We start from the raw sequence: 27558 nt of genomic DNA on the forward strand, positions 1-27558 counted from the left end.
ATCCATTTTGCACTAACATGCCGAAATCACAAAGCAAAAGGTGCAAACTAAGTTGAATACAAAAATAAGTTTAACATTATACATCTCTCCTCCATTTGTATCAAATGTCTATAAATAGGCTATCCTACTGACAATACATCCTACAAAAACATACTTCCCTCCTTCTGAACCCACACATTTTCCATTCTGTTTCCCATTTTATAAAACCATAATAAGCTATGTGTTTTTTCAATTATATTTTTCTTCAGATGACTTTGCCAAAAAGTATCAGGACCACTATACTATAAACATTTCAACATTTCAGAGGTATATACAGTTTGTGACATTTAATTCTGTGTTAATTTACAACAAAGTTGTTTTTAAAGATGACATCTGCAAAACAGCCTACACAATGTGCAAATCTAGAGATTCTTTTTCATAACATTACATACCATTATAAGCAGACCTCAAGCGTATATGAGGCAACATTTGAAGTTTCAAAATATGTCAGGACGGACTTGTGATCAAATCCACTATGTTCACAACGACAGTAAAACTTGCACTGGTACAGATTTTCAAGCATGATTGTCTGTAGAGGTATGGCCAGGGTGTTGTGTACAAGCAATTCAACTGTATGCAGGCATGCACGTTTGTATGTATTTGTGTCATTATATTGATATGAGGAGCTGAGCTAAACGTAATAATTTAGCATCTTATTAGTGTATGTCAATGTATGTGTTAATTTAAGTGAGACATATTTAGGCCATTGGCATGCAGTCTCCCAAAGCCTATCACTATGCCTGTCACCATACTCTCTGTGCATAATAAGCAAAACATTCATCATGACCGAAAAAAATGTAACCGGTTGTCTTGGCACCCCCACCTCACTATCTACTATCCAACCCCCTTTGTGGATTGTACAGCTATCAGTCAGAGACTGCACAGAGGATTGGTGTAGCTGTAGCCAAACACGTGCTAAGGCACAGACCTGGACATGGTTAAAGCAGAGGCGTCAGCACTACGGGGGTCCTTCACCCCAATAATTTGATCATTGGTCCTTCTGGTCCCCTCCACCATGGAGAGGACCTCAACTCTTTGTACCTCGTGTCCCTTAGACAGCAGGACCTCAACGTCCTCCTCCAGGAACTCCGCTGAAGAGAAAGGGGAGAGAAATATATTTAACTTACTCTATAAGCCACAATTAAGAAGCCTATGCGGATGATAGCTCAAAGTATAGTATTGCAAGTTGGATTAAAAGGAAATGTGTGTAATCTAATGATAGAAGTGAAATATGTCCTTACAGTCCACTAGGAGAGTGTTTGGCTGAAGAAGGGGATGTAGTCGGCCATAGCTCAGGCTGTCACTCAAGTTTTTGCGAGAGGACAAGACATTCATCAAAACCTGGATCAAATTGACATTTAGATTTTAGAAAAGCAAAAGCATGTATTGAGGCTGCTGTATGTTCAAATAGGGAAAATGACAAACATTTTTCACACAAAGGCAAAAAATAAATGAGGTACACTGAAAACTTCATTTCACAAGCACATAAGAGTCACGATCCTGCCCAGGATCTCTAGATCCTGGTTCATGTTTTGTATGTTTACTGCCATGTTGTGTCTTTCATGTGTGCCACACTCCCTGTTTTACCCAAGACCCTGTTATTCCTGGTTTCTTGGCTGACTGATGGGTAGCTGTACCGGTTGCCTGAGCTCCTGGGTGCACACCTGTTGCCCTGCACCTCGTCAGCCACAGCATTTAAGATATGCCAAGATCTACTGTCATTGCTAGATTATCTTGTCTGAGAATCGTAGCCAAGCTCTTTAGAGATTCTAAGCAAAGTTCTTGTGTGACTATCCAAGTCATGCTCGTGTGTATTCTCGTCAGACATGTTTAAAACAAGTTTGTGTTTAAGTTCAGTACGATTCGCTTAAACTGATTTTCTGTCTTTGGTATCTCTGGTATTTGGTGTCTCACTCGTTCATACGTTTTTACTCTACCTGTTTCACTGGACTTTGACTGCCTGTTTCTTTGGATTCCTGTGTTTTTGGATGTACTGACCTCTTGGTTACTGAACTCTGCCTGCCTGGTCTGTGAGTTGTCTTGAACTGCTATGGGCTAATTCAAATCTGAACTAAATTCACAATTCTTTTCTGCATTTGGGGACATGAAACGCACGCCACTGGCCTCACCAGCCATTAAAATAGGAAAAGAAATTGCACTAATCAAAATGAACATGCTAGAGTCCCGTTACTGGAAGGTTTATAGAGTTTACTCAGACAAGTCAGCTGGCCTTATACAGTATGTATTATACAGTACATATGTTACAAAGAGGACTCGCTTATCTCTTTACTCTCAAGGCCAGTAACAAATCTATATGGTGAAGTAACTTTTCACACTTCACCTGCGTTATGCCACTAAGGGCCCGGTCCCCATTGGATGACCCAAGGGCCACATAAGTGCCACAAAGGCCCCCAGAGGGCCTCACTGCAGTGGGCATCAGGAAGGACAGAGGCCTCTTCCCAGGCTGGACGAGATTATGCTGCATAGAAAAACACCAGAGATGTTATGAGTTTTAAACAAGTTTGTGTCTTTGGAAGGCTAAATAATTTCTGAACTAGTGAGAGAAAGCCATATCATTACATTTGTGTGTGCAATGCAATGGTGTTAAAAGTGTCAACATATGCCACTGATTTCTGACAGTTATATTGCTAACACCATTATGTTAATTTATACAGTAAATATGTAATCAACGCTATAAATTATATACTAAAAAGGTGATTTTTAAAAATGCTCTTTTAACAACAACAAGGCAATATAAATGTAAACACAAAAAGCGCTGTCATGATAACGATTGAAGTTGTCAGGATATACGCTCAGAGATTGGTACGGTCCGACTTAAAAACACTACCGGATTGGATGGGGCAGAGCTCTTGGTCTTGTTTGACCAAGAGAAGTCTAGTATCTGGCTGTTGAGGAGAATACCAGAGGGGGTCACGATTCTGCTGCCAAAAGGCCGGTTCAGAGAGCTGAAAAAAGAAAAAGATTTACATTTCATTCGAGAAGTATGTCCTAGTGTCAAGGCTGCCAAAAACAAACGCTGTATGATTGTAAGGTGTATGAAAAAACATCTTATTGCTATAGCATATGACTACACACTTTTCACTTGTCAGCTACATTTCTGTCCTTGTCAGGTAATATAGGTGTGAGCTACTCACAGGCTTGAGGTGAATAACCGAGACTTTTAGCTTTATAGAAGCGTATGTGCACGAAGGGGCTGAACTAAATAACTCCAATATTTCCTGAGAGGCTCTCCAAATACCTGTGAGTGAATAAACCAAAGATCATGTCTCTAATAGTCAGTGTGAGCCTCACATCTCTGTGCGGATTATAAACATTTACTAGTGACTGAGAGACTCTATAGAGTTTATGAATATTAATGTGGTGTTAGGGCAGCTAATTCATGAACTATGTCATATTAGTTCAATGAAAAACTGTCTCATCCCAGCAAGGTCTGTGCTAGAAGCCTAGCCTGAAACAGAACACTCTGTCTTTATTGACACAGACAAATGCCTGCCATTGCTTCGTATTGAACGCACTGTGATGTCTCAACTTCTGCCATACCTCATAACAGACACAATAAAGTCGTCGGGCCCCATGATCATGACCTGGCTGGCCACTGCCCCCTCCTCCAGGGCATAGGCAGGGAAGTAATGCCCAGGAGGCAACGCCTGGGAGTCATTGATCATGTTGCGGTACTCTTCGGCCTGTTTTTTGCTTGGAAAAACAAAAACACAACAGTGTACGTATAGGAAATGTTCCAGTGCAGAGCAACCTGTTTGAATTTATGGTTGTGCAGTTAACGAATAGTACATTCAATTTGATAATAATATTGTATTGTATTGTATTATATGCAGTTTAGAGATGGACCACTATAGAATAGGTTTGAAAATAATACTTTAACATCTCAGTCACTGCGTCGGAGACAGATGCATCAAACATGGGGTCTCCTAAAGCACTGGCCAGGGACAAGGCGATTTTTAGAGTCTGGGAAAGAAAAAGGAAAGAATAAAGATGACTGACAGTATAATACATGAAGTAGTACAGTGTTATAACCACTTTAAAAATGCTGATCAGGCAAAGACAATGACATTGACATACATATTGTCTGTATCAAATGGCTAAGTAGAGTCAATCATCAACATCAGTACTTATGTGTTTGTAACTTCCTGATGTGCATTTCCAGGCAAGAGTGTGGTACCTCTGTGATCAAATGGTAGGTGTCGTTTCTGGGCATTAGATAGGTGATATTGAAACCCTCTAGAATGTTAAGCGCCGTAATGAGGGCTGCACCAGTGGAAGGGGCAGGTGGAGACATCACCTGGTGTCCTAAAGGAGGCGATGCACACCAAACCGATCACTGAGTCTGCACCCACACTTACATTACATATGTATAATGTCCAGCAATACATAAGAGTTCCATTATAAAAGTGTTGCCTTTGCTACTTCGCGACATTTCATTTAATGAATCTAACATTAAATTATTGATAAAACATTTCAAAATGAATTACTTGACCTTATTAAAAAAGTCAGCTGAATTGTTTATTTTCAAGTAAAATGACTGAATAGTCTATTGGTTGTGATGTGTTCTTAAATATTTTTCTTTATGGTTCAATTATGATTACCTTGATATTTCACCTCTACTGGCTGTTGTATTACTGTGCTATAGTTGCTGAAATCCTCCTCTGTGATAATTCCTCCTCTCAATTGTACCTTTCAAAGGAGAACATGGAATTAAACAACAGTGACAATAATTCGTACTTATGAACATGTTGATATTTACAAAAGTAACTTACTTCAGTGACTATTTCCTGTGTCAGGTTGCCATTGTAGAACTCTGATATGCCATCGATTGCAATCCTGTCCAAGATGGCTGCCAAATCAAGACGTCTTGTAAACAGACCAGACAGAGGGACCTGTCCATCTGGTAGGAAGAGATCTCGGAAAGCCTGAGAGATATTCTGGTCTTTGACTTTGGCCAGTGCTTCAGCTGCAAGGAGATTACAAAAGACGTGAATAACAGAAAGATGCCACAAAGCAGTTGTAGTCATCAGAAACTGTGTGTTTGTAAGCAAATGTAAGGACTCACCAAAGTCATGTGTAACATTGAATCCATCTCTAGCTACATCGGCTGCCATGGTTATGACATGTTTCCATGGCAATCTTGAAATCGAAAGTATTGCAATGATGTAAATACTGCTTTGCACTAAGTAATACTATAATATTACTATAATAGTAATGTAACAAGACAATACAGTACTTATATAATATTACACAAGTAATACGCTTAATAATAGTAATAGTTGTCTTACCACATACAGTACTGTGCAAAAGTTTTAGGCAGGTGTGAAAAAATGCTATGAACTAACTAAGAATGCTTTGAAAAATGTAAACAATAAATGTTTATTTTGTATCCATTTACATGGTAAGACTGAGCAAAGCAACAAGACACAACGTAGTTATACTGCATCAGCAGGGTCTCTCCCAGACAAAGATTTCAAAGCAGACAGGGGTTTCAAAATGTGCAGTTCAAGCTCTTTTGAAGAAGACGTTGAGGATCGTAGACGCAGTGGTCAGCCAAGGAAACTTAATGCAGCTGATGAAAAACACATCAAGCTTATTTACCTTCGAAATCAGAAGATTTCAAGCAGTGGCATCAGCTCAGAACTGGAAGAAACCAGTGGTACCCAGGTACAGACATTTACTGTCCGGGGAAGTCTGGCCAGAAGTGGTCTTCATGGAAGAGTTGCAGCCAAAAAGCTCTACCCCGACAAGGAAACAAGGCCAAGTGACTGAACTAAGCACGAAAACATAGAAACTGGGGTGCAGAAACATGGCAGAAGGTGCTCTGGACTGATGAGTCAAAATTTGAAATATTTGGCTGTAGAAGAAGGCAGTTTGTTCGCCGAAGGGCTGGAGAGAGGTACAATAATGAGAGTCTGCAGGCAACAGTGAAGCATGGTAGAGGTTCCTTTCCAGTTTGGGGCTGCATTTCTGCAAGTGGAGTTGGAGATTTGGTCAGGATGAATGGTGTCCTCAATGCTGAGGAATACAGGCAGATACTAATCCATCATGCAATACCATCAGGGAGGCGTATGATTGGCACCAAATGTATTCTGCAGCAGGAACATAACCCCAAACATACAGCCAATGTCATTAACACTTTCTTCAGCTTAAAGAAGAACAGAGAGTCCTGCAAGTGATGGTACGACCCCCACAGAGCCCTGATCTCTACATCATCGAGTCTGTCTGGGTTTACATGAAGAGACAGAAGAATTTTAGGAAGCCTACATCCACAGAAGATCTGTGGTTAGTTCTCCAAGATGTTTGGAACAATTTACCAGCCAAGTTCCTTCAAAAACTGTGCGCAAGTGTATCTGGAAGAATTGATGCTATTTTGAAGGCAAAGGGTGGTCACACCAAATATTGATTTAATTTAGAATTTTCTTCTGTTCCTTCACTGCATTTTGTTAATTTATGAAGAATTGATGAAAATAAACTGTTAACACTTCCATTTTTGAAAGCATTCTTAGTTTACAGCATTTTTTCACACCTGCCTAAAACTTTTGCACAGTACTGTATGTTACAGTTATTCAATGAAATTCAACAAACATAAACAAGAACATCTCTAATTGAGTTCTTAGTGCTCAGTTTAAAAAAAGCTTACAGTACAGATGCTCATCAGGCATAGACATTTTGGGAATGGAACACACATGTTGTGCTAGTTACCTTCCATAGAGCTGGTGAGCCTGATGCATCCCCTTCAACATCCCTGGCACTGCCACCAGAACTCCAGGCTGTGGGGAAAGGCAGAAATGACACCACAGTGTAACCGATGCTGCAAAGGTCTGTGTCTTCAATTTCTGTCTGCCCATTTTTTTTCATTCCTCAAGATGGAACAATGTTTTGACAGTTCTGAGCACATGAGACAGATGAGCTAATCTAAGCCAGATCTCGAATCGGGACCTGAAGTGTTCTAGAATCGGCTGCCATCTGGTGAATATTTAGACCAAATGCTTTCTCCTCACCCTCTCCTCAAGGTTTAACTGCAACATCTCCTCCCGAATGGCAGAGGGTGCTGTTTCACGGAAGTCAATGACGCGGCTCTCATTTTTGCGGATATCATGGACTAACATCACCCCTCCACTGTTCAGAGATTAAATGAATACAATCACAAATTATTAATATAATATATTTTAAAGTATTAAATATTTCATAACAGTAGAGTTAATGAAAAAAGAAAACACAAAGACTCCCCAAAATCTACCTGATTACACTGAATCATAGTCATTAATTTTCAGATCACTGTCATCCAAAGCAACTGCATTTATCACTTGTGTTTCCTAGCATCTGAACACTTTTCTGTGAGACACAGTGCCCACTGAATGCCAGAGGAGAAGGACTCAATGCTGCACCTGCCAAGCCCAGAGGTGTGTGGGTGGACGATGCCCAAGCAGAGGGCAGCGGCAATGGCAGCGTCCACACTGGAGCCCTGCTTGTTGAGCACGTCGAAGCCCAGAGAGGTGCAGTGTGCCACATCTGTCACCACGGCACCCTGATGAAATATCTGCAGTGGATTTGCAATGAAGAAGGCCAATAAAAAGAACGTATATTTTTGTATTTTCTTTGTTGTTGTCAAGGAGAGTCTAGGTTAAGCTGGAATCACAGTAACAGGCTGAGCATTTTGACGGATATCCTGGCCTCTGCTTTTCCGGTTAAAGGCCATTCAAAAATTATAAATAATAATGGAGTTTCAGGCAGAGAATACTGATTTTCTGAACAAGATGTGAATACACTCCAATCATGCAAGATAGCCATAGCTATTCTGACGGCACACCTGAGGATCACCGACGTAGATCTGCATGATGAGGGCGATTGTGACCCCTGTGGCAAAGGTCAAGCAAGCAGTGATAATGACGGTGAGGCTGTCACGCTGGCAGGCACAGTCGTCGGCCAGGGGGTCGCGGTGGGTCTCCCTCAGAGGCGAGAGATCATGGCTGACCATATCAGATGCAGAGGAGGGGAGTCGTTGCAAACGAGCAGTTCTCAGGAAGAGGTCTGGATCTGGAGCAGGTGAAATATATTAAGTAATGGAGATTCTGCTCTGTAACATCATATTTTGGTTATGGATTTGGGTACTTAAAATGGCACACTATCAGATCCAGTTGTAAGGAAATGTATGCAATACAGTCACAATAACATGAAAAGATACTACTTTTTCCCATGCATATCTTAGAACTGGCATTTGTAATGGGGACTAGTGTGGAACTGCTCATGTTATTTCCATTAAAAGTTACAGAGAAGTTATGAAGATTTAGAGAACACTGAGCAAGATAGCTGTTGGTGTTTATAAACACGGCTAATGACTGGGCGTGATTGGCATACCTGTTTCCTGCTCGTTAAGGGCGTTATCGTCATCTTTACGTATTTTAAGGGTATTTTCTGACGACAGTACATCGTCCTCTGGAAGCCGAGGGAAGCTGGTGATACTCATGTAGTCCACTGGCGAGTAGGCGCTGCCTAGCGTCGTCTCTTGACTGGCATCCTTGTCCACCGTGTTGCCACTGGTGTATCCGGAGACAGCGTCCGCTGAGGGCGCGTACATGATAAATCCGTGCCTTTGTTTAAAAACAGTGAGTCAACTCAGAGAAAAAACGACTTAAGCTAGTTGCTGTGAGTCAACCATTTCATCCACTTACCTTTTCGCCGATAGAAGACGTTGGTGCTAGGAGAAACGTTTTATTCCATTTTCAGCGGTGTCGCTCTTCCAATTCCTCAGTTGATTTATCCGATCTGGAAAGCAAGGATAAAGTCACATTTACAACTAGGCATATATGACACAAACCTATGAACATAAACTTGACGAGTATTATGTAAAGGGAGTCTCATGTAGCCTACTAGCCTACTGATAGACAACAAAATCAAAATACAGGTGAAATGGACAGCGGCCTATCAAGGAAGATAACCGTGAAACAGCAAATGTTGTGATAATATTAACAAAAATAATTCAACCATGATCACGTTTGCAAACACAAGATGGTGAGCTATTTATAGTTTTCTATGCGACCTCTACGGCTATAGGCTACATATACAAGACAAGATGCGCACTGTTTTCTCCTGGCTAGTGACGCATCACTGTTGTGGTCCCAATGATGCGAAAACCAAAAAGTGTATTGCTATGTATCTTACCATAATGTACCAGAGATACGATACGGGGAACGGCAGCTGGGAGGAAAATGTTGTCCAAGATTTACCACTCCGGCAAACATGAGGGGTCAATCTACGAAACCACAGTCAGGTTGAAAATGCAAATTTCCGACGCTCAGCTGACATCAATGTTACCGCCTTAAAGGCATATTTCCTGGAACACCTTGCTCCAAACCGGGGGTGTCTTCTCCGAGAACGTTATACGGTCTAAAACCACAGACTGATCCCTACGCCAACAATTGTATGTATACAGCCTAATTACAAGTTCTGGATTGGCCGGCGTTAACACACCTCTTTAAAACAGGAAGCGAAGTAGGTTATTTGCAGGGTTGCAGAACAGGTTCTGCCAGTTCTTATTGGCTGTGAGCACCTATAGGTCAAGTTTCTGTGGAAAAAGTGGTGAAATTACTGCGAACAGGACTTGCTTCTCAAATGTAAAGCTTACCTCCTACAGAGTAGACCAGGTAAACAAAACCTAGTTGTTGAGGTGTTAATGGGAAGGGAGGTCCTTAGGGAGGTTCCTTTTTGTTAAACACACAAATCTGTATCTGTATGTACACACCCCAGGCCAGACACATTCAAATGGTTTTATTTGTAAATGGGAAATCAAGATCTAAATTCTTTGGGAAGAGAGAATGGCAGGAGACTGGTTTACATTACCCACATACTTAGCCCTACCACTAACACTGATGAGAAATAAATAATGTATCAGACTAGGTATATGAAAGTGACCACTGAAAGGTGAGTTAACTCAGCAGCCAATCAAATGCACCCCTTCCTTGAAGGTACGTTGTTCATTGGCTGGACCAGAGTTTTTTTGAGCGCACACACACACAAAGGGCATGTACAGGGCCATGAGCAGGTATTTGCTGAATTTGACAAAAGGTCGATATTATCGATGACTGAACCTTTAAGGATAAACAAAACATTCTCCTAGTTTACATGCTCTTTGAGGAAAACGTTGCTGGTGTCTTTGCCTCCTTATATGCACCCCCCCCCCCCCCCCCCCCCCCCCCCCATCTGCGACTCTCTCAGGTCCAGAAACAGAAAAGGAGAACCCCAGAAAAAGGAGTTTACAGTGGTATAATTTTATGAATGTGTGTTATATGGGCAATATTTCAGTCATTTTGAAAATAGCACGTGTAAAAAGTAGCTTCATGTACTGTTACGGCATCAGCAGTATTGGGAATATGTTGAAGGGAAAAAATTACCGTATCAGTTATGGTGGAAGGAGTTCATCTTTAGAGTGCTTGTACACTTCAGAGTGCTTTGTATATTGCTTCTGCACACACACTCCACACACAAATATATAAACACGAACACATGCACACACCCAACCTCCTGATCCAACCTCCATGTACACAATACAATAACCACAAACAAACGCACACACAGATACTCATTATCCATACTCTCACAAATAATGAGTCAAGATTCAGGTGTCAACCTGAGAGTTTATTGTTTTGTTTGTGTGTTTTTTTTGTCCGGTACCTGCATTTCTGAATGGATGCTGGAACCCCACTCTTATTGTTGCATAGGTCTTTACTGCTTGTGGGCTTCTGCCCATATTGGGGGTGGAAAAGTCAGCAAAAACCACGCAGAGTAGTGAAAGGCACAATCACCATAGATATCAGATACACCAATCATTTTTTTTAAACTCTATAAGTACTTTAAGGGGTGTTCTTGAGGAGGGGATACATTTTGAAATAGGTTACAAACCTATTTCAAAAGCTGCCATCATCTCTGAGCGCAGAGCAATTGAAACAACAAAAACAAAATCCCATTTGATATTCTACCCCTCTCTTTTCTTTTTTACTTTATATAAGGTGAACAATTGTCCTAAATAACAGCATGGGATAATTGCAAGCAAGTATATTTTTGTATGGTTTTGTTGCTTTTTAATTTTTTTTTTCATGGTTCATGTCAGCATATACTTTAAAATCAATATCTAACCCTTGCCACCCTAGTTTTCATTTCCCACTGGCTATACACACATACGCACAAACACACACACACACACACACACACACACACACATCTACAGTCCCCACCTCTATTCTGCTCTCATATGGGCCACTGGATGCCCTTCTTCAGCCCACACTTCTCATGAACTCTTAACACAAACAGCAAGGAACACAGCCACAAGTAAGGGGAGCAGAGTGAGCCGGAGAGGCAGCGTTGCAGTGGATCCCATTGAATCTGGCGGATCCTAGCGATCCTCCTCTATGGTGATTGGAGATTCAGTGACACACATTATGTAGGGTTAGGGATCCCAGAGTGGCTTTTGCTCCCTGGCCTGTGCCTTAGTTTTACATTAGGGCCCCAAAGGGATTCTCTAGTGTATGCTCCGCCACAGAAAAGATTGAATGATCATTTGATCACAGTCCAATGGGAACTACTGCCGAGTCACACACACCACATTCTCCAGGCGACCAAATCAAAAACAGATACATACAGTCAATAAAATAAATGGGCATATATATATAGGAAGTTCATTGTTCTTTTTCTTCTGATCCAACATTGAGAGCTTACAGGTTGACAGGGAACAGAGAGGAAGATGTAAGAATGTGATAAAACAGAGAGAGAGAGAGAAAGAGAGAGAGAGAGAGAAGCAATAGCAAGAGATAAAGCAACAGGATCTAACATGCACACATCCTTAGTAAGTAAAGTCTAAATAAACAAAACGGAAATCATCTATCATCCTCACTCTGCCCTCTCAAGGGGTGTTGTTACATCGACAAACAAGTACCAACCCAATATCTAATGTGTCTGGAAATAAAACTGGGAAAAAATTAAGGATGATTTTGAGTAACTTCATACCACACTCATAACAGATAAGTATATAGTGACAGAAACAATACATTAGGTCTGCACCAAGAAGGCTTGAATTATAAATCTTGTGACATACTTCAGCAATGTGGGGAACATGGTGGGAAAGCAATTACATCAAACTGTATGGAGCGGTGAATTATTTACATTAACGTGAAGAATAAATTACTATAGCTCAACTCCTCTTTTGTTAAGTCGTGCATGTCAGCATACCCTCTAACACTCACAGATCTTACCACCCCATACAAAACAGACACATTCAGCACGCAACACACACCTAAAACTTTGACTCACCATAAAATGTTAGACAGTGCAAACTTACATCCAAGTCTTAAATAATATAAAGTTTTAGTATATATATATATGTATATATTCATATACTTCAGCACCATAATTAGTCTAATAGTTATTAAACGTACATGAACGCTAGCTCACAATGTGTGGGACACTGTCACATAGAGCCTGCTAAGTAGGGACACAATAAGAGAGGGGGACACGTAACACTGATGGATGGCGTAGGAGATGACATCAGTGGAATGGGTTTCTGTGTGGAGGTTGACTTCTTTACCCACGATGCACCATACCCACCAACCCCGCTGATGAGCACAGAGACGTGCCGCCGAGAAGCATCATGCAGACACACTGTAAGGCTGCCACAGTCCAGGGGAAACATCGAGGTAATGCACGAATGAACGTGAGCGCAAGCACACAATTCCAATGTCTTCAGTCAAGACGAAAGATGCTTTACTCTGGAATAGTGATGTCGAGACTGTAGTTCAAAGTATTGTCTTCAAGATCAGACCTCAATTCTCCTGATTTTGATCGTTGTTTTCCTATAGTTAGTAAATCTTCAGGCTTAGCCAAACTGTGAGTGCTGTGCAGGGGAGTTTTCTTGAAATCAAAGCAGAATGCACCAGAATCTCTATTATGTCAAAGGAAAAGCCTTTATGCACTGCAAGTGCACATTTCAACAGCTAGGGGGCAGGATGGGCACAAGTCTCCATGGTTGCAAATGGCTCTAATACCAACAAATGATGTAAAATTAAATGAAACAAAATTAAGTGTCGCCCTCAATGCCATCCCTGACCTTCACATTTCCACCATACCCTGTAACCTGCTGCAGCATCTGGCTTTAACTATGTACTATTTATGTCAGTGATATCTTAACACTGGGGACATTGCATTTCATACATTCAATGAAAATTGTATGGGAAGGACAGGTCCCCTTGTGCTATGGCACTGTTTGTTGACAGTCTAGATTTTTGTCTGTTTTTGTGCTGATGAGAATGTGCACAAGTGTTAAAAAAACCCATCCGCTACATAAAGGCTACATGACTTACCAATACCTGTCCCCCCCCCCCCCCCCCCCCCCCCTCCAACGACTCTTTCCCTGCCACCTCGACATCACTGAGACATCTTTAGTCTGTTTCATTCCCTCTCCCACCTTCCTCTACATGCTTGTTTCCACTCTCTGTGTGTTGGCTAAGAGCTGACCCTTCCTCTGCCTTAGCACAGTTAAGACATTTTAATAAAGTAAGATTCTTGGCCATGCCATTTTATCTGTGAGACGCGATACGCGCACGGCAATCCGGAGGAGTAGGTCAGCCTTAACCATCACCTTGGTATACCCAACCCTTTTTTTGAGGCTAAATTAACAAAACGGATGAAAATCGTGTCCTCAAAATTCCCAAAGCAAACATTTAAAAAGCAAATAAAGGATGTGAGATTTCCTATGGAGAACTTCTGCCCATCCACACTCCCTTTCTGCCTAACGCTGAATTCTCTTAACATGCTCTTCCATTGGTCAGATCTTACATGGTGGCATTATCACTGCCAATATCAAAGGTTCAGTTCCCCAGGGGAATATCTTTAGGTGAGGGTATGGTTTTACGTTACTGCAATGATAAGTGATTATGTTGACCGCGAAATAAGCATGTTCATCAGGAAGGCTACCTTCTACATAACAGAGAGACGATGCATCTAAAACATTTGTTTTCTTTTGTATCCACAGCGACTCTCGTTCTAGGAGGGCCTGCAGCCAGACTACTTAGGGTGTGTGAGACACTGAAGCAAAAATGATCACAGCTTGCTTTTGACATCATTAAGAGCATAGAGGAGGCTTAGCAACTATCCTGAAGCATGGCGTGATGGGAGTAAAATATAAGCGATGGTAAAGATGGTGCGATTTGGAGGGACAAAATTTGCTCGGTACCATATTATGTCTTATGAGGACGGTAACAGCTACTCCTCACACAAATTAATTTTAAAGCAACACAGACGATACATAATAAAGATATTTCTAGAGGAGGGACAATGTGCAGGCTCTACTGGTGAATGAGTGATTATGTGGGCTATCTATGGGCTAAGGGCAAAGGGTTTGGGGTGAGCTGGGGGGGGTGATAATGCCCTCTGAGTAAACGGCTCCGCTCCTCCGATGTCGGGGGGTGGGCTCGACGTGGACATCGACCCCCTCCCCCTTAGTGGCAAATGTTGCGCTGGCATGGCTGGTGCAGGAAGCTCTTGCGGGCGTGGGCGGCGTGGCGCGGCACCTGCTCGCGGGCCCGGTTCTGGCGCTGCACGCGGTTGCGAGCCAGTTGGCGGCGCTCTACACGGGCCTTGGAGCGCTGAACGCGCGACACCTTGGTCACTTTGACCAGGGCCCCTGCCTGGGCGGCTGCCCCGCGAGTCACCCTTGGTGGGAGGCTGGTCCGGGGAGCAGGGAGAGCAGCTGTGGCTGACTCACACATCCTGCTGGCCAGAGAGAGGAGAGAGGAGAGAGGAGGGAGGAGAGAGGAGAGAGGAGGGAGGAGAGGAGAGGAGAGGAGAGGAGAGAGGAGAGGAGAGAGGAGAGGAGAGAGGAGGGAGGAGAGAAGAGAGAGGAGAGAGGAGAGAGGAGAGAGGAGGGAGGAGAGAGGAGGGAGGAGAGAGGAGAGAGGAGAGAGGAGAAACAGGGAGGCAAACAGGGAGAATGACATGTGAATGATCACAACGTTTATATTTGTAGATGGAGTGACATCAAGTGCAATTGTAATCTAATTATGTGAAGAACAGTTTTCAACGGTTTCGATCAAAAACAAAACACAGGAAATGCAGCATGTTGCCAAACTAAATGTACACTTTGTTCCTCAAGATTATCCAGCAAAAAAGGCAACACATAATTTATTCGAATGAGAGACAGGGAGACTAACCAACAAGGAAAGCAGCATTTTGACAAACCAAAATTTTATTTTGAAGTGAAGTGAAGTACAGGTATAAATCTTAGTATGACAGCTTTCAGTGTGTTGTACTTCTGGCTTTGGTGTTGTCACCGCCTTACACGCCCAGTTGAGCCACAGGAACTCAACTATTGGAGTTTTGCTCGGCCTAAGACGGAGCCTCACCTGACGCTGCCTGCCAGGCTTGCGGTGCTCTCCTCCACCATGGACAGGTTTCCAGGGGAGACGTAGACGGACATGCTGGGGTGCTCGATGAGCAGGTCCTCCATGGGGCTGGTCTCTGCCGTGGCTCCCTCTGCAGTGAAACAGGGGGGAGGGGTGACAAACCAGCTCTCGTCCATGCCGCAGCGCTCCAGCCCACCACTGCTGCTACCGCCGCTGCAGTCGCTCCAGGAGCCCGGCGACATGGGGGCGGAGCTGCGACGGCGGTGGGCGGGGCTGGGCAGCACACCACTCACACCTACTAACCCGGCGGAGGAGGAGGGGGCGTGGCAAATGGGAGAAGAGGAAGGGGAGGAGGAGGAGGTGGGGGGTGGCTGGAGAGGGTAGGGGAGTTCCGCCACTCGAGCCCTGCTAGCTTTAGTCCTGCGGCGACCGCTAGGCGGAAGGGAGGGGCCGCTGGGAGTGGGGATGGGGGTGGCGTCATGCTCCAACCCAGCCCTTAGACACTCACTGTCGGGAAGGGACTGTGCTATCGAGGGCGCCTCGGCTCCACCCTCCCCCGGCATCACACAATCATTATTTTCTGAGAACGCGCCGTTGGAGGAAGCCGAGGGGGTGGAGGCATTTTAGTAGTGAGGTGAAGGAACAAAAACGTATGAGAAGGAAGAATGGAGGGCAAATGGGGCAAAGAGAAATAACATTACAAGAAGCCATGCAGGTGGGCGTGGGGTGGCGGCCAGCGGTGAGCACAGACACACACACACACACACACACACACACACGCACACACCAGGGTGAAGGGGGAGTTAAGCCAAATAAAGGGTAAGTGGGGGAAAGGAGGGTAAAGAAACAGTACAAAACATAGAAAATAGGAAAACCATTATTAGATGGTTGTTTTGCCTTTACCTTTCCATTTAAAAAAAAAAAGAAAAATCAAGAACAACCTCTGACTGTTTCTCCTTTTAGTCCGTTCAATGCCACAGCACACCCTTCTCTCATCACAGCACAGCACAGCACCCAACCCACAGGTAGAGTCACACTGCCTGTCCCTGTTTGCAAGCACCCCCCATGATAGAGCCAAACGAACACCACATCACTGCCCCCACCCCTGACCCCCGTACCCAAGTGGGAACACACCCTGAGGACACTCACCTGGCAGGCTGACCAGGAGCCATCCCTCCTCGTCAGCGTCGCTCACGCAAGGGTTGGGTCCCTTGAGTTCGGCAGACACATCTTCTACCTCTCCGAAGAGCATGCTGCTGAGGCGCTGAAACATCGTCAGCCAGTAGGGGGCAACAAAGTAGTGAAGCGGGTCGACGTGGATGTGATCCTGAGAGAAAGCTGCCTTTTGAAATATTTCTTATTTTTCGCTTTTTTTTTTAGGTTAACAGGTTGAAGGTCAAATAAAAACAAAAGCGGTGAAAATGCTGTGTTGGCCTCTTTTGATTCAAGCCCTTGTTGACACAGGAATCCCGATGGACCAAAGGGCTTTCAAGTGTAAGTTTAAGGGTTTACTTGGTACTGATGCAAAGGCCTATGGGAGAAACACATAAAAGAGAGACAAGAAAAACACTGTTAATAAAACACGTGGCTCAAACCGTTAGATTCAGGTTTGCAGTTTGCAGCTTTGCATCTCAGTTTGGACTCTCCCTTAGGACAGAAGACTACTTGAAATGACTAATGTGTTACTTTTTCGATATTTGTTAAGGCATCTAGTTCAAAGAAATGAGAAAAAGCTGAGTAAGTTCCTTTTCCAAAATCCTGACCCAGGCAATATTCCTCAACTCTTGTGCTTCCATATAAGGAGAGTATTGGGGAAATTAAAAAGCCCAGCAGAAAATGGGATGAGACAAAAAATGAAATATACATTAGCTGACAGATGGCCTCTCTCTTTACTTTTATTATTAACGAGGCATATACCCTCAAAGAATTTAATTGCATTAGGAGAGGAATGCACGTTGTATAGACAATGGAAGATGGGGTCATATTCAGGGTCAGAAGGGAGCAAAGTGTCAGTTTAATTTCAGATGGGACATGAGCACGATTGCAAGACACATCCAAGGCAGCTGTGAAATAACCACCAAGTAAAAACGTCTTACAAGGACGCTCTCACAGAGCCCTTAGTGCTGCTCATAACCCTTCTTTCTCTTTATAGCCTTCAGTCTAATGGTATTGTTGCTATCCATTAAGATGTACTGGGCAGACTGGCCATCCCGCTGAACCATTGTCCAGATCCCATCTGCTGAGGCAAGCCTCTGGCCCTGGGTTGGGGGGGATCACATAGAGGCATGCCCCCCACCTCCTTAAAAAAAAAACTTTCTGAGTCATTATTCCTTATTATTTTTACAGTCATCTCTGCATTCTGAGAGATTATTATCAATTTTTTTTTGGGTGTGGGGGTGTATAACAAGGTCTCAAAGATCGTTATTTTATCACCAGGCCGGTATGGCCAGGTGGTATATCCACGGGAACTACACAGTCTCACAAACTCTGAATAATACATCAATCATCCACTCAGGAGACAAAAACCCTGCTGCAACCATCACCACGTGAACACAGACATGAGTAAACTCATGCATAGGCGCCCATCCCCCATATAGTACAAGTGGATTAGTTGTCATGCTAATGTATGTTCTTATTGCACAATATACAGCCATATACTGATCCTATGCCTAGCAATGGAAAACTAACCTTACAAAGCATGTGATGGGAGGTAATAATGTAAGTATGAGCTGACACACTCTTGAAACGTATCTGAGTAGACACAAGGGAAAGAACTGGCTGTGGAGAAGGGGGGGCAGGTGGGAGAGAATGGGGGGCAGGTGGGAGAGAATGGGGGGGAGGGGGGAGAGAATGGGGGCAGGGGGGAGAGAAGGGGGGGCAGGTGGGAGAGAATGGGGGGCAGGTGGGAGAGAATGGGGGGCAGGTGGGAGAGAATGGGGGGCAGGTGGGAGAGAATGGGGGGCAGGTGGGAGAGAATGGGGGGGAGGGGGGAGAGAATGGGGGGCAGGTGGGAGAGAATGGGGGGAGGGGGGAGAGAATGGGGGGCAGGTGGGAGAGAATGGGGGGCAGGTGGGAGAGAATGGGGGGGAGGGGGGAGAGAATGGGGGGCAGGTGGGAGAGAATGGGGGGCAGGGGGGAGAGAATGGGGGGCAGGGGGGAGAGAATGGGGGGAGGGGGGAGAGAATGGGGGGAGGAGAAACAGAGATGCACAGAGGGAGAGGAGAGAATGCCAAAAAAAGGTGAAAATAAGATGCAGGGCCCTGGATGGATGGGGAGCCTCTTTTATGCGCACAGCCTACAGGAAAGCTCCCTGAACATTGCTGCTGCTTTGTTTTCACTCGTGGGATGTGCGTGAGAGAAGAGAGTCCTGCCTCTCCCTCTCCCTCTCCCTCTCCCTCTCCCTCTCGCTCTGTCATGTGGAATCATGGGGTTTCATTAAAATCAGCCATCATGAAAGGATAACCAGAGAGGAGAGCTATACACTTCCTGTTGGCTCTTTGATAATTGAAAAAAGTCTGCAGAGAGAGAGAGAGGGAAGAGGATGGATCTGCTTTTCCTTGCAGCGGCTTGTAAATAGTTGCATTCTCATGGGACTGTTCCAGATGCACAGAACAAAACATTCCATATCTGAATGGAGTTTTTATATGTTAAAGCAAAATAAAAACAATTCATATCTGAATTGAGTTTTTATATGTTTAAGCAAAAGAAAAACATTCCATATCTGAATGGAGTTTTTGTATGTTTATGCAAAATAAAAAAACATTCCATATCTGAATGGAGTCTTTATGTTTAAGCAAAATAAAATGGTGCAGCAATGCAAAGTAGCTCACCATGACAACAGTGGTCAAAACATAGTGACGAGCATAAAAGCTATCTTAACATCTTGTCACTATATTGTTATTCATTCAATGGATGTTACATGTCCACATATTTCTCAAAGTTCACACTGAACAATGAGACTAGCAGAGGTATGCATGTGTATACCGGCACGAGACAGAGGAACTAAACGCATTTCAACCATGGCCTGTTTCAAAGACCACAAGGCTCTCTGCCTAGCAAGTGTAATCAGCCTGCTGTGCAGCACCACTGCTGTTATCTCTATAAGCATGAATATAAAAGCTACTGTCTGTAGACACAAACTGAGCACTTCTCATAAGAGCTGAATAGTACAGTCATTGAATCCCCTCAGTGGCATGCATATATTCACAAAGGTCAAGTGGTTGAGTAAGGGCCAGTATGAAGTGGCATAAATGCAAATATGTCACAGTGGTTCGTGGTAAATACATTTGGATCCTTGACTCATTGGATATCGTTGTGCAAGTGATGGATTTTACCTTTAGAGTCTAAATTCTATTTCATTTTGAACTCTGAATAAGACAAGTAAGTAGTAGATAAGCTTTGAATTTCTGTGGTTGTTCAATACCTGTTTTTTCACTCTCCTCAGTGCCAACAACCCCCCCCCCCACACACACACACACACACACACACACACACACACACACACACACACACACACACACACACACACACAGGTGAAATTATTATTTAATTATTACATTATTAGTCAATGTCTGAGCAGGAGTGATGAGTATTTTATAAATGTTCCCCTATATGACCTATATTTAGGTCATGGCAGAGTAGTGTATCTATTATCGAACTATATCACGAAGCAACCTGTCAATCTTTCAAATTATTTCTAATAATAATTAAACATCACACCGAGCGCATCGGCTAATAGGTCACAGTCAAAGTGGGCGGGACATGTAAAATATGCAGTGGGTTGGGCCTTGTACGCATAACAAGAGCTATGCTTTGAGTATTACTGACGTCACTGATGTTGCTGGTCCAACCTCTCCAACAGAGCGGATGGAAAATAAGCATAGAGGAAAAAAGAAAATGCAGAGGGAATACTGGACGGTTTTCCTCAAATAGCAACATATAAGTGACTTGATAACTGAAATGCTTTTCTCTTAGAAGCAAGCACGCCAAAACACAACATATATTTCCATCTAGACTGTGTTTACATTTTTATGCACTTTGATTACTGGAACGTCCAAACGGACAACTGCAGTCCTTTGGTGCACCATTTCGAAAGACTAGGCTTTGTTTACATTTGGATAACAAGTTAAAAGATATATGCAAAATATTTGGATTTGGCGAAAAGTAAAGTCAATCTTTCTGTGAGCTGAATCGTGTAAAGGACCAAGGGGTCAAAGCAATGACAGTCTAAATCAGCTGTAGCATATCGTAATCAATATTTTCACACAACCAAATTAAATCAACCCTACAACCATAAATACATCAGCCTAGAGCATAAACGTCGACGTATGTTTATTCTCTGTGAATATGTTTAGTGTCAGTGTTCAAAGAGACCAAATTATAGGCTATGGCATCTCAGGACCTGACCGTTGTTACTTAACATTAGTCACATCTTGTCGTCAAATACCTGGCACGAAGGCGTGAAATCAAGCGAGAATAATTCATATTTTCTATGCAACATCAAAACCAGACGCTTTGTACAACGAAGAGATTCGAAACATAAGGATGACCTATTAAAGGAATGTCGACAACAAAACAAAATGCTAGCTTAGCTACTGTCGCTAGCTTCTGTCATTTGAAACACAACAAGCTATACAGGTTTATGCAATGGAGATAACGTATTTTAATCTCCGATCAATTCCATTTTACTCGAATGGAGCTAACATCAACTGAGGAGTCTTTTGAGACAATATGACTCAGAATGTCTGTCACCGAAGCAATGACTAACGGTAACTATTTTCCATCACTCACAAAGAATACAGACACCCCAAATTTGACATCGGTGTTGGTTTTGCTTACCTGCCCTTGCTGTATTATTCAAGTTGTAAACGTGATGACCAAACAGTAAAAACGACAGTAAAATCTTAAAGCATAGCTTTAGGTAGCTTTATATATATGAGGTAGAAATACACTATAATAAAAATAAAAATATATTCTTCTTAGAAGAAGTGCAATGTGTAAAACTGCGTTTACACTGGTGTTAAGTTTACAATATCTGCTTATTTTTTACGAATTTCTGCAGATATTCCCTAATGCTATTGCTGCGCCCAGCTGATCCTCGGATCAGAATATAGAACGTACAAACAGCTGATTGTGAGATCACAATACTCTTAGCAACGCCCATCCTCACGCCCCCTCGAGTCATCGAGCCAATCAGAATATTACACAAGCGTCAAGCTGGACCTTAAGGTAATATGATGGGGGTGGGGAGTCAACCTGCGATGCAGAGTCTTTTCTACTGTACTGTGTCCAGACGGGATATCATGTTACAGAACACTTTTATCTCCCACTGGACTTGCTGTCACATCAAGCACCGCACCACAACATCCTGATCAGGCAAACACTCTGTACTGTTAAGTAAACAAGGTCTGGACAATGATTAGATGTGACATAATCATTATGTGACACAAGAGGCATCAGTATTCAATGACTGTGATGTCATATTTTTGAATCTGTTAATCTCTGTCAAAGTGGAAAATTTGCATTAAACATTATCCTTTGGATTCCTTCACAGTGACCTGTATTCATGCTTTTAATCTATAAGGGTCCTGAAAACTTTAGGCTAACTGACTCTCCTCATTTCATAGCAAACAGATGTTACTGTTAAACTCCCCCCATTCCAACTACTTCTACTATGCTAGCCATCTCCTCTTCAAAGGGTGAAAATATGTGCAGAAAACCTTAAAATATATATATTTTTTATATATAAAAAAAAACAATGCTTCGATTTAACAGAACAAATGTGGATGCCGTAGGACATCACTTAATAGTGCAGTGGAAAAAGAGCTTAAAATGCACTCACTGTCACTTTAAATCCAATTTGTAAACATTGCCAGAGCCCTCCCTCTCTTTATCCCTCTCCCCGACTCTCACTTGACAAGGCGGGGCTTGTGAGGCCGTTGACAAAAATGCGGCCAATGGGAGTTGTTCAAATGTGAATGCAGCATTTGATCACCCAATAGGATTTGGTGCTTTTTCAGAGCAGCAGTGGTCGCCTTCGGTCATAGCAAGTACTGAACTGTGACCCTGACCCGTTCTTTCTTCCTATCTTTACAGAGTTGGGTTGGCTGTGTGCAGTGCACTCACGCACAGTAAGTGAACTGGCTTATGAAGTCCCAACTCTCACCCTGGTTGACCATTTTCTTCGGTTCAGAGCTATAACTTTTAATTTGCGTGTCACTGAAAATAAAGTATTTGACCTTTCATGTAACTGAATCTTTCCCTTAACCGGTTATCTTTAAGCGGTGGTTTTTGTTGACAAAAAGAATCTGATGTATGATGCAGTTCTGAAGGAACCGTGAACAAGTAATGTTGCCAGATACTCTTGTACCATTTTATTCATCTTGATTCTTTATTTAGGGTGTCGTTAGTTTATAGTTGCTATGGTCAGACAAACTATGTGAACACAATGTACTGGGAATGTATTGGGAAACACTGTGTTCATAATGCTTCCAGATTTACTTAATCTACACTTAACACTACTTGCTGAACCTTTGAACTATAATGTAATAGGTCACTATTTCACCTCCTCTTGTCACGTATTCACTCTGACACAAAGGCTCATGGATTGGGTTTGTCATGAAACTGACCACTAGGGTCACACTCCACAACACTAATCATCGTAGCGCTAACACCCAGCACTGCAAAAGGGGGGAAAAAATCATGTGTACACAGACACATACAGACGCACACATACACACTCACACACACACACAGAACCTTGCAAGGGAAAAGAAGGGCTTATGGTCCACTGGCAGGCTAAAGCCTATTACTCAAGGATACAGCACTGGCCAACCAGGCCTGCGATCATGCCACGCCTGAGGCAGACTGCACAGTGGGAGGGGCCACAGCAGCAGCAACACCAGCACAGGAAAACACAAACAAATCAACTTCACAGTATAAACAAACAATTGCCGCCAGCCATTTGTAATGAAGTGATTTAAAAGGATGCTATAAGCACTAAACTGGTCAGGTGTTCGCGTAACATATCTGATTCATATCTGATGCAGGTTTCCTGAAACATTCTGTGAAAGTAAATGATATGCTGAAATGATGTACTGATAACATGTATAACTTTCCATTGTAGCCGTTTGACTTGGATGAGTTTGTTAATTACTTGGTGTAAATGTATTCGTTAGTGTATTGATACATTGTGACGAGAGCCGGTAGCCATGCTCTGCTACACACAGTGCTGTGTGTGTGTGTGTGTGTGTGTGTGTGTGTGTGTGTGTGCCCTGTGCCCAGCTCTGAGTCTGAGCCAATATGCCCTTCAGCAGAGAGCTGGTTTGACCCACGGCACGTCTTTAAACGTGTCCTGCTGATGCAAGTGATTCACGGAGAGAACGCCCTCAGTATCTTCTGTTTGTACTTGCCTGTCTGTGTGCTTGTTTTTATGTGTCTATGCCTGTGTGTGCGACTGTTCCTGTCATTAACTGACAAAAAAACAAGTTTTGCTTTGTTCCACCACTCCCTTCTGTCTCTCCAAACATTGCCTGCGTTGTGTGTGTAAATGCCAAATATGCCAAACGACAAAACTGTGTCTGATGGCCAGGCTGCGGGGCGGAATGTAATACATGACCGTGAGTCACCCGAGGGGTGAGCTGAGGCCTATAGTGTTACCGTGAGCGACACAGTACGACAGGTCTACAGTTTACTTGTCCTCGCTCTTCCAGAGTGTCACATTTAGGGGCACTGACCTGGTCACTGAGAACCACAAGCTATTGATTTCTTCTGACACGGCAGTATACAGGTCATGGACGACTGCACGAGATGCAAAATGCACAAACAACATGGATATTATTTCAACTCTAAGTGTTCAACTCTAGGGTAGTATTCCTTGATGACAGCTAGGGAGAGGGAGACAAAGCAACGACAACAACAAAACAATAACACTGAAAAGAATGCATCCCATCGGGTGTACTAATCAGTTTTCCCCTTAGGCCTTTTTTCCTTCCTTCCTTTCTTTTCTGTCTGAATCCTCTGCTTTCGTAGATTCTCATGTCTCAGCTGGCTAGAGAGAGAGAGAGAAGAGACAGAGAGAGAAAAGAGAAATTCCTACAGTTCTTTGGACACACACCTGAGGGGAGTTTGTGCAACTAGGGGAAAGGTCACACTGCTCTGCTCTGAGAGACATATCCCACGGCAACCATCAGCTGATAGGTGTGGCAGTCTCTTCCTGTGTGTCTTTGCCATGTCACCTTCAGCTGAGAATGCGCCTCTTAGTGCATTGTGGGAAATTGAGTTGCCTGTGTCTGGCAGGTACAGAGTCAGGACTTCTATTGCACTGTAGTAAATGTACATATACACCAAGTACAAAGACCTAGCTGGGTCTTGGGTTGTTGGTGTTAGCTGTGGCTTGATCTACCAGGTGTGTTTACCTCTTAAGAATGTGTGAACTGAAGGTTTTGTTGGAAACTGTGATGCAACATTACAACTTCACAGTCTGTTACACCTCCTATACTCCTGTTAGAAAATGTTTCTGGTTTCAGATAAGAGAGACAACAGTGTTGTGAGAGCAAGCAGCACAATCAACCCATATTCCTGATGCTGTCATCACCTTGCCTGTCCTTCGTTTGGCCTTACCTCAGAGGATCATGTGACAGCCCAGAGACTGGAGGCTTTTGCACTAAAAACAGAAAGCAGGATTTCCTGGGTGGACAGGTATGGTGTCAGAGATAAGGATCTCAAACGGAGATCTCTGTGGTAGTGTATGAAGGGGCTTTGAAACCTGATGACATAACAAGCTCTAGGCGTGAAAGAGAGAGAGAAAGAGAGAGAGAAAGAGAGAGAGAAAGAGAGAGAGAGAGAGAGAGAGAGAGAGAGAGGCGGGGGAGGGGCAGAGAGGCAGGCAGAGATGCAGAAACTCCAGGTTCAGGTTGGGAAATCCAGGCCATCTATTCGCTCAAACCCATCACTGGACCTGCTGTTTCCAACCCTGCTGGCTTATCGCTCTGGTGTGTGCGGATTCAGATGGCAGCAAGCTCACATGGCAGAGTTAAAGCACTGGGGAAGAGCGTTCCTTTACTGAACCTGGGTTCCTCATATCAGGAGCCAAAGGCCTTTCCTTCCCTGTACAGCTTATCATCTTACAAACATGTCTTACTAGGCATACACACACAAGTAAACACTAACAGAAACATGTGCACATCCATTCAAAATCATCCACTAATATGCAGACAAACGCGCACTCATACAGCAAGCACAAGCGTTGACTTAGACACACAAAACTGCAAGTAATTACCTTTGGAAGAGGTCCAGATTGTGCCAGATATCGGTAATGTTCACAGTTTCCCTTATTGCATAGTTTCCTGTCTGGCTATGAGACCCTTTGGAGACTCTGTTTTTTTATTTATTGGTCTCAATTTTTCAGCCTATGAGAACTTCTTTCTCACTTTCACGTAGGCCTTCCTGTTTTGTTTTTCACTCTGACAGTGCCCCTCCTCCGCTTCGTCCTCAACCCCCTACTCATACCCTCTTTCCCTCTCTCTCTCTCTCTCTCTCTCTCTCTCTCTCTCTCACTCACTCTCTCTCTCTCCCTCTCTCTTTAGTCAGGGTGCAGGGTCACGATAAAACGGTACTCATAGCAGATTAGTCTGTGAACTTGGCGCATTCCTCTTCTACTATCACATGGCTCCAGCCTAGGCCTCTGTCTATCTAAAGAGAACACATTTCAACACTGGGGCACCATGACCTGTAGTTGGGCACGACTCCTCACTCTTTAAACTGTACATTCAGTCATTCCAGACTTTGGCCTATGGACCTGTGCAGAGAGTGACCTGTTTCTCTCACACCCGGTGAACTGCCCCTGTTATAACCCCTTGTCCCAGATGTTGTGTCCAAAAATAACACTTGTTTGACTTTCTCTGTTGACTCAGGAGGACGTGCACAGAAAAGACGGTCGGGACACCCAAAGCTCATGGGCTGTTTCCAGACTTCATTTTAGCTAGCAAGAGCTTCCGTACAGATGTCCACAGTAAAGGCAGTCAGGTCTGCAGCTAATCTAAACTGCACTTGACTTTATACATAAACTATATATACTATATTATCAACTATCAGAATCAGAATCAGAATCAGAAAGGTTTTTACTGCCAAGTAGGTTTTCACCTACCAGGAATTTTTTTGTTGGACGTTGGTGCAAACAAAAAACATACACAATAAACAATACACATATTAAGTTATTATACACATATTAATCATAGGAAAAACTAAATATAAAATATATGTACAGAATATGTGCTTTTCCATTAGACCTTGGTGTCTGGGGAGAAAGTAGGATATCTGTGCCCACTTACAGTATCTAAGCAATAACTAAAATCGACAAACATCCCATCCTGCAACATCCTTGGCCTTCATCTTTAATTGCCAGCACCATATCCTAAGTTTGCGCATGTTTATGTAAATGTATAAATGTTCCTATTTATATCTGTTGGCACACAGCACAGTGCCCTTCACAGAATCCAGGACACTATTTGGAAAACTGTGGCAGAGCTTTGACAGCAGTGAGTTAACTGGACCCATTGTTCAGACATCATACCATGGACACTTCAATAATAATAATAAGCCCGCGGCTTGACTTTGTCTCCATCCCTTTTAAGGCTTGCTATTTCCTGTGCGTCTCAGTCACAGCGCCCAAGCCTATCGGCCCAGTCCTACTCCCACCTGCGTCCCAGCAGACACAGGCCCGAGAACAGCCGAGATCAGGATCAAGGGGCCTGCAGGGACACAAGGACTCAGCTAAATGGAAAAGAGAAAGTCAACAGAGGCCAGGCAGCAAAGCTTTGGAGAGAGAAAGAGAGAGGATGTAATATTAATAGGATGTGGGGATCAAAGCGAAGGATAAAGGAAGTGGACACTGACAACAAAAGGACCAGAAGCACTGAGGAAGAAGAAGACATGCTAGGACGTTCCTAGCGCTCAGTTCAGAGAGCTACCCTGCCAATGCACTGGAGACCGAGTCTAACTTTGGTCCCCTTCCATGTCCACTCAGGCTGACCTCTATGCGTGTGTCCCTACAAGGCTAATATAAACAGCTACATCGAGGGTGTCCTTGGCGTGGCCTGGCCAACGT

General features: G+C 43.4%; 2 protein-coding genes across 3 annotated transcripts; both read right to left on the reverse strand.

Annotated features, from left to right (window-relative positions):
• Positions 1-525: 525 nt before the first annotated feature.
• ggt7 (gamma-glutamyltransferase 7) lies at positions 526-8974 on the reverse strand. The gene is made up of 16 exons (XM_080853419.1): positions 8736-8974; positions 8422-8654; positions 7874-8100; positions 7452-7603; positions 7065-7182; positions 6766-6833; positions 5126-5199; positions 4833-5026; positions 4662-4749; positions 4238-4365; positions 3935-4023; positions 3601-3753; positions 2888-3005; positions 2381-2518; positions 1281-1380; positions 526-1130 (listed from the first exon to the last, which is right to left on the reverse strand). Exons 2-16 carry the CDS (start codon positions 8639-8641, stop codon positions 955-957), a joined length of 2043 nt encoding a protein of 680 aa, XP_080709545.1. The 5' UTR covers positions 8642-8654; positions 8736-8974; the 3' UTR covers positions 526-954.
• A 4483-nt stretch (positions 8975-13457) lies between these two features.
• Positions 13458-21552, reverse strand: tp53inp2b (tumor protein p53 inducible nuclear protein 2b). Of its 2 annotated transcripts, none has more exons than XM_080853473.1 (4): positions 21291-21552; positions 16602-16983; positions 15453-16032; positions 13458-14820 (listed from the first exon to the last, which is right to left on the reverse strand). In XM_080853473.1, the coding sequence occupies exons 2-4, from the start codon at positions 16723-16725 to the stop codon at positions 14550-14552; spliced, it is 975 nt and encodes a 324-aa protein (XP_080709599.1). In that variant the 5' UTR covers positions 16726-16983; positions 21291-21552; the 3' UTR covers positions 13458-14549. The 2 variants fall into 2 exon arrangements, with proteins under 2 accessions (XP_080709599.1, XP_080709598.1); XM_080853472.1 differs by having other exon boundaries at positions 13458-14823.
• Positions 21553-27558: the final 6006 nt, after the last annotated feature.

The sequence above is a fragment of the Sprattus sprattus genome, assembly GCF_963457725.1.
Source record: "Sprattus sprattus genome assembly, chromosome: 16".
Taxonomy (NCBI): Eukaryota; Metazoa; Chordata; class Actinopteri; order Clupeiformes; family Clupeidae; genus Sprattus; species Sprattus sprattus.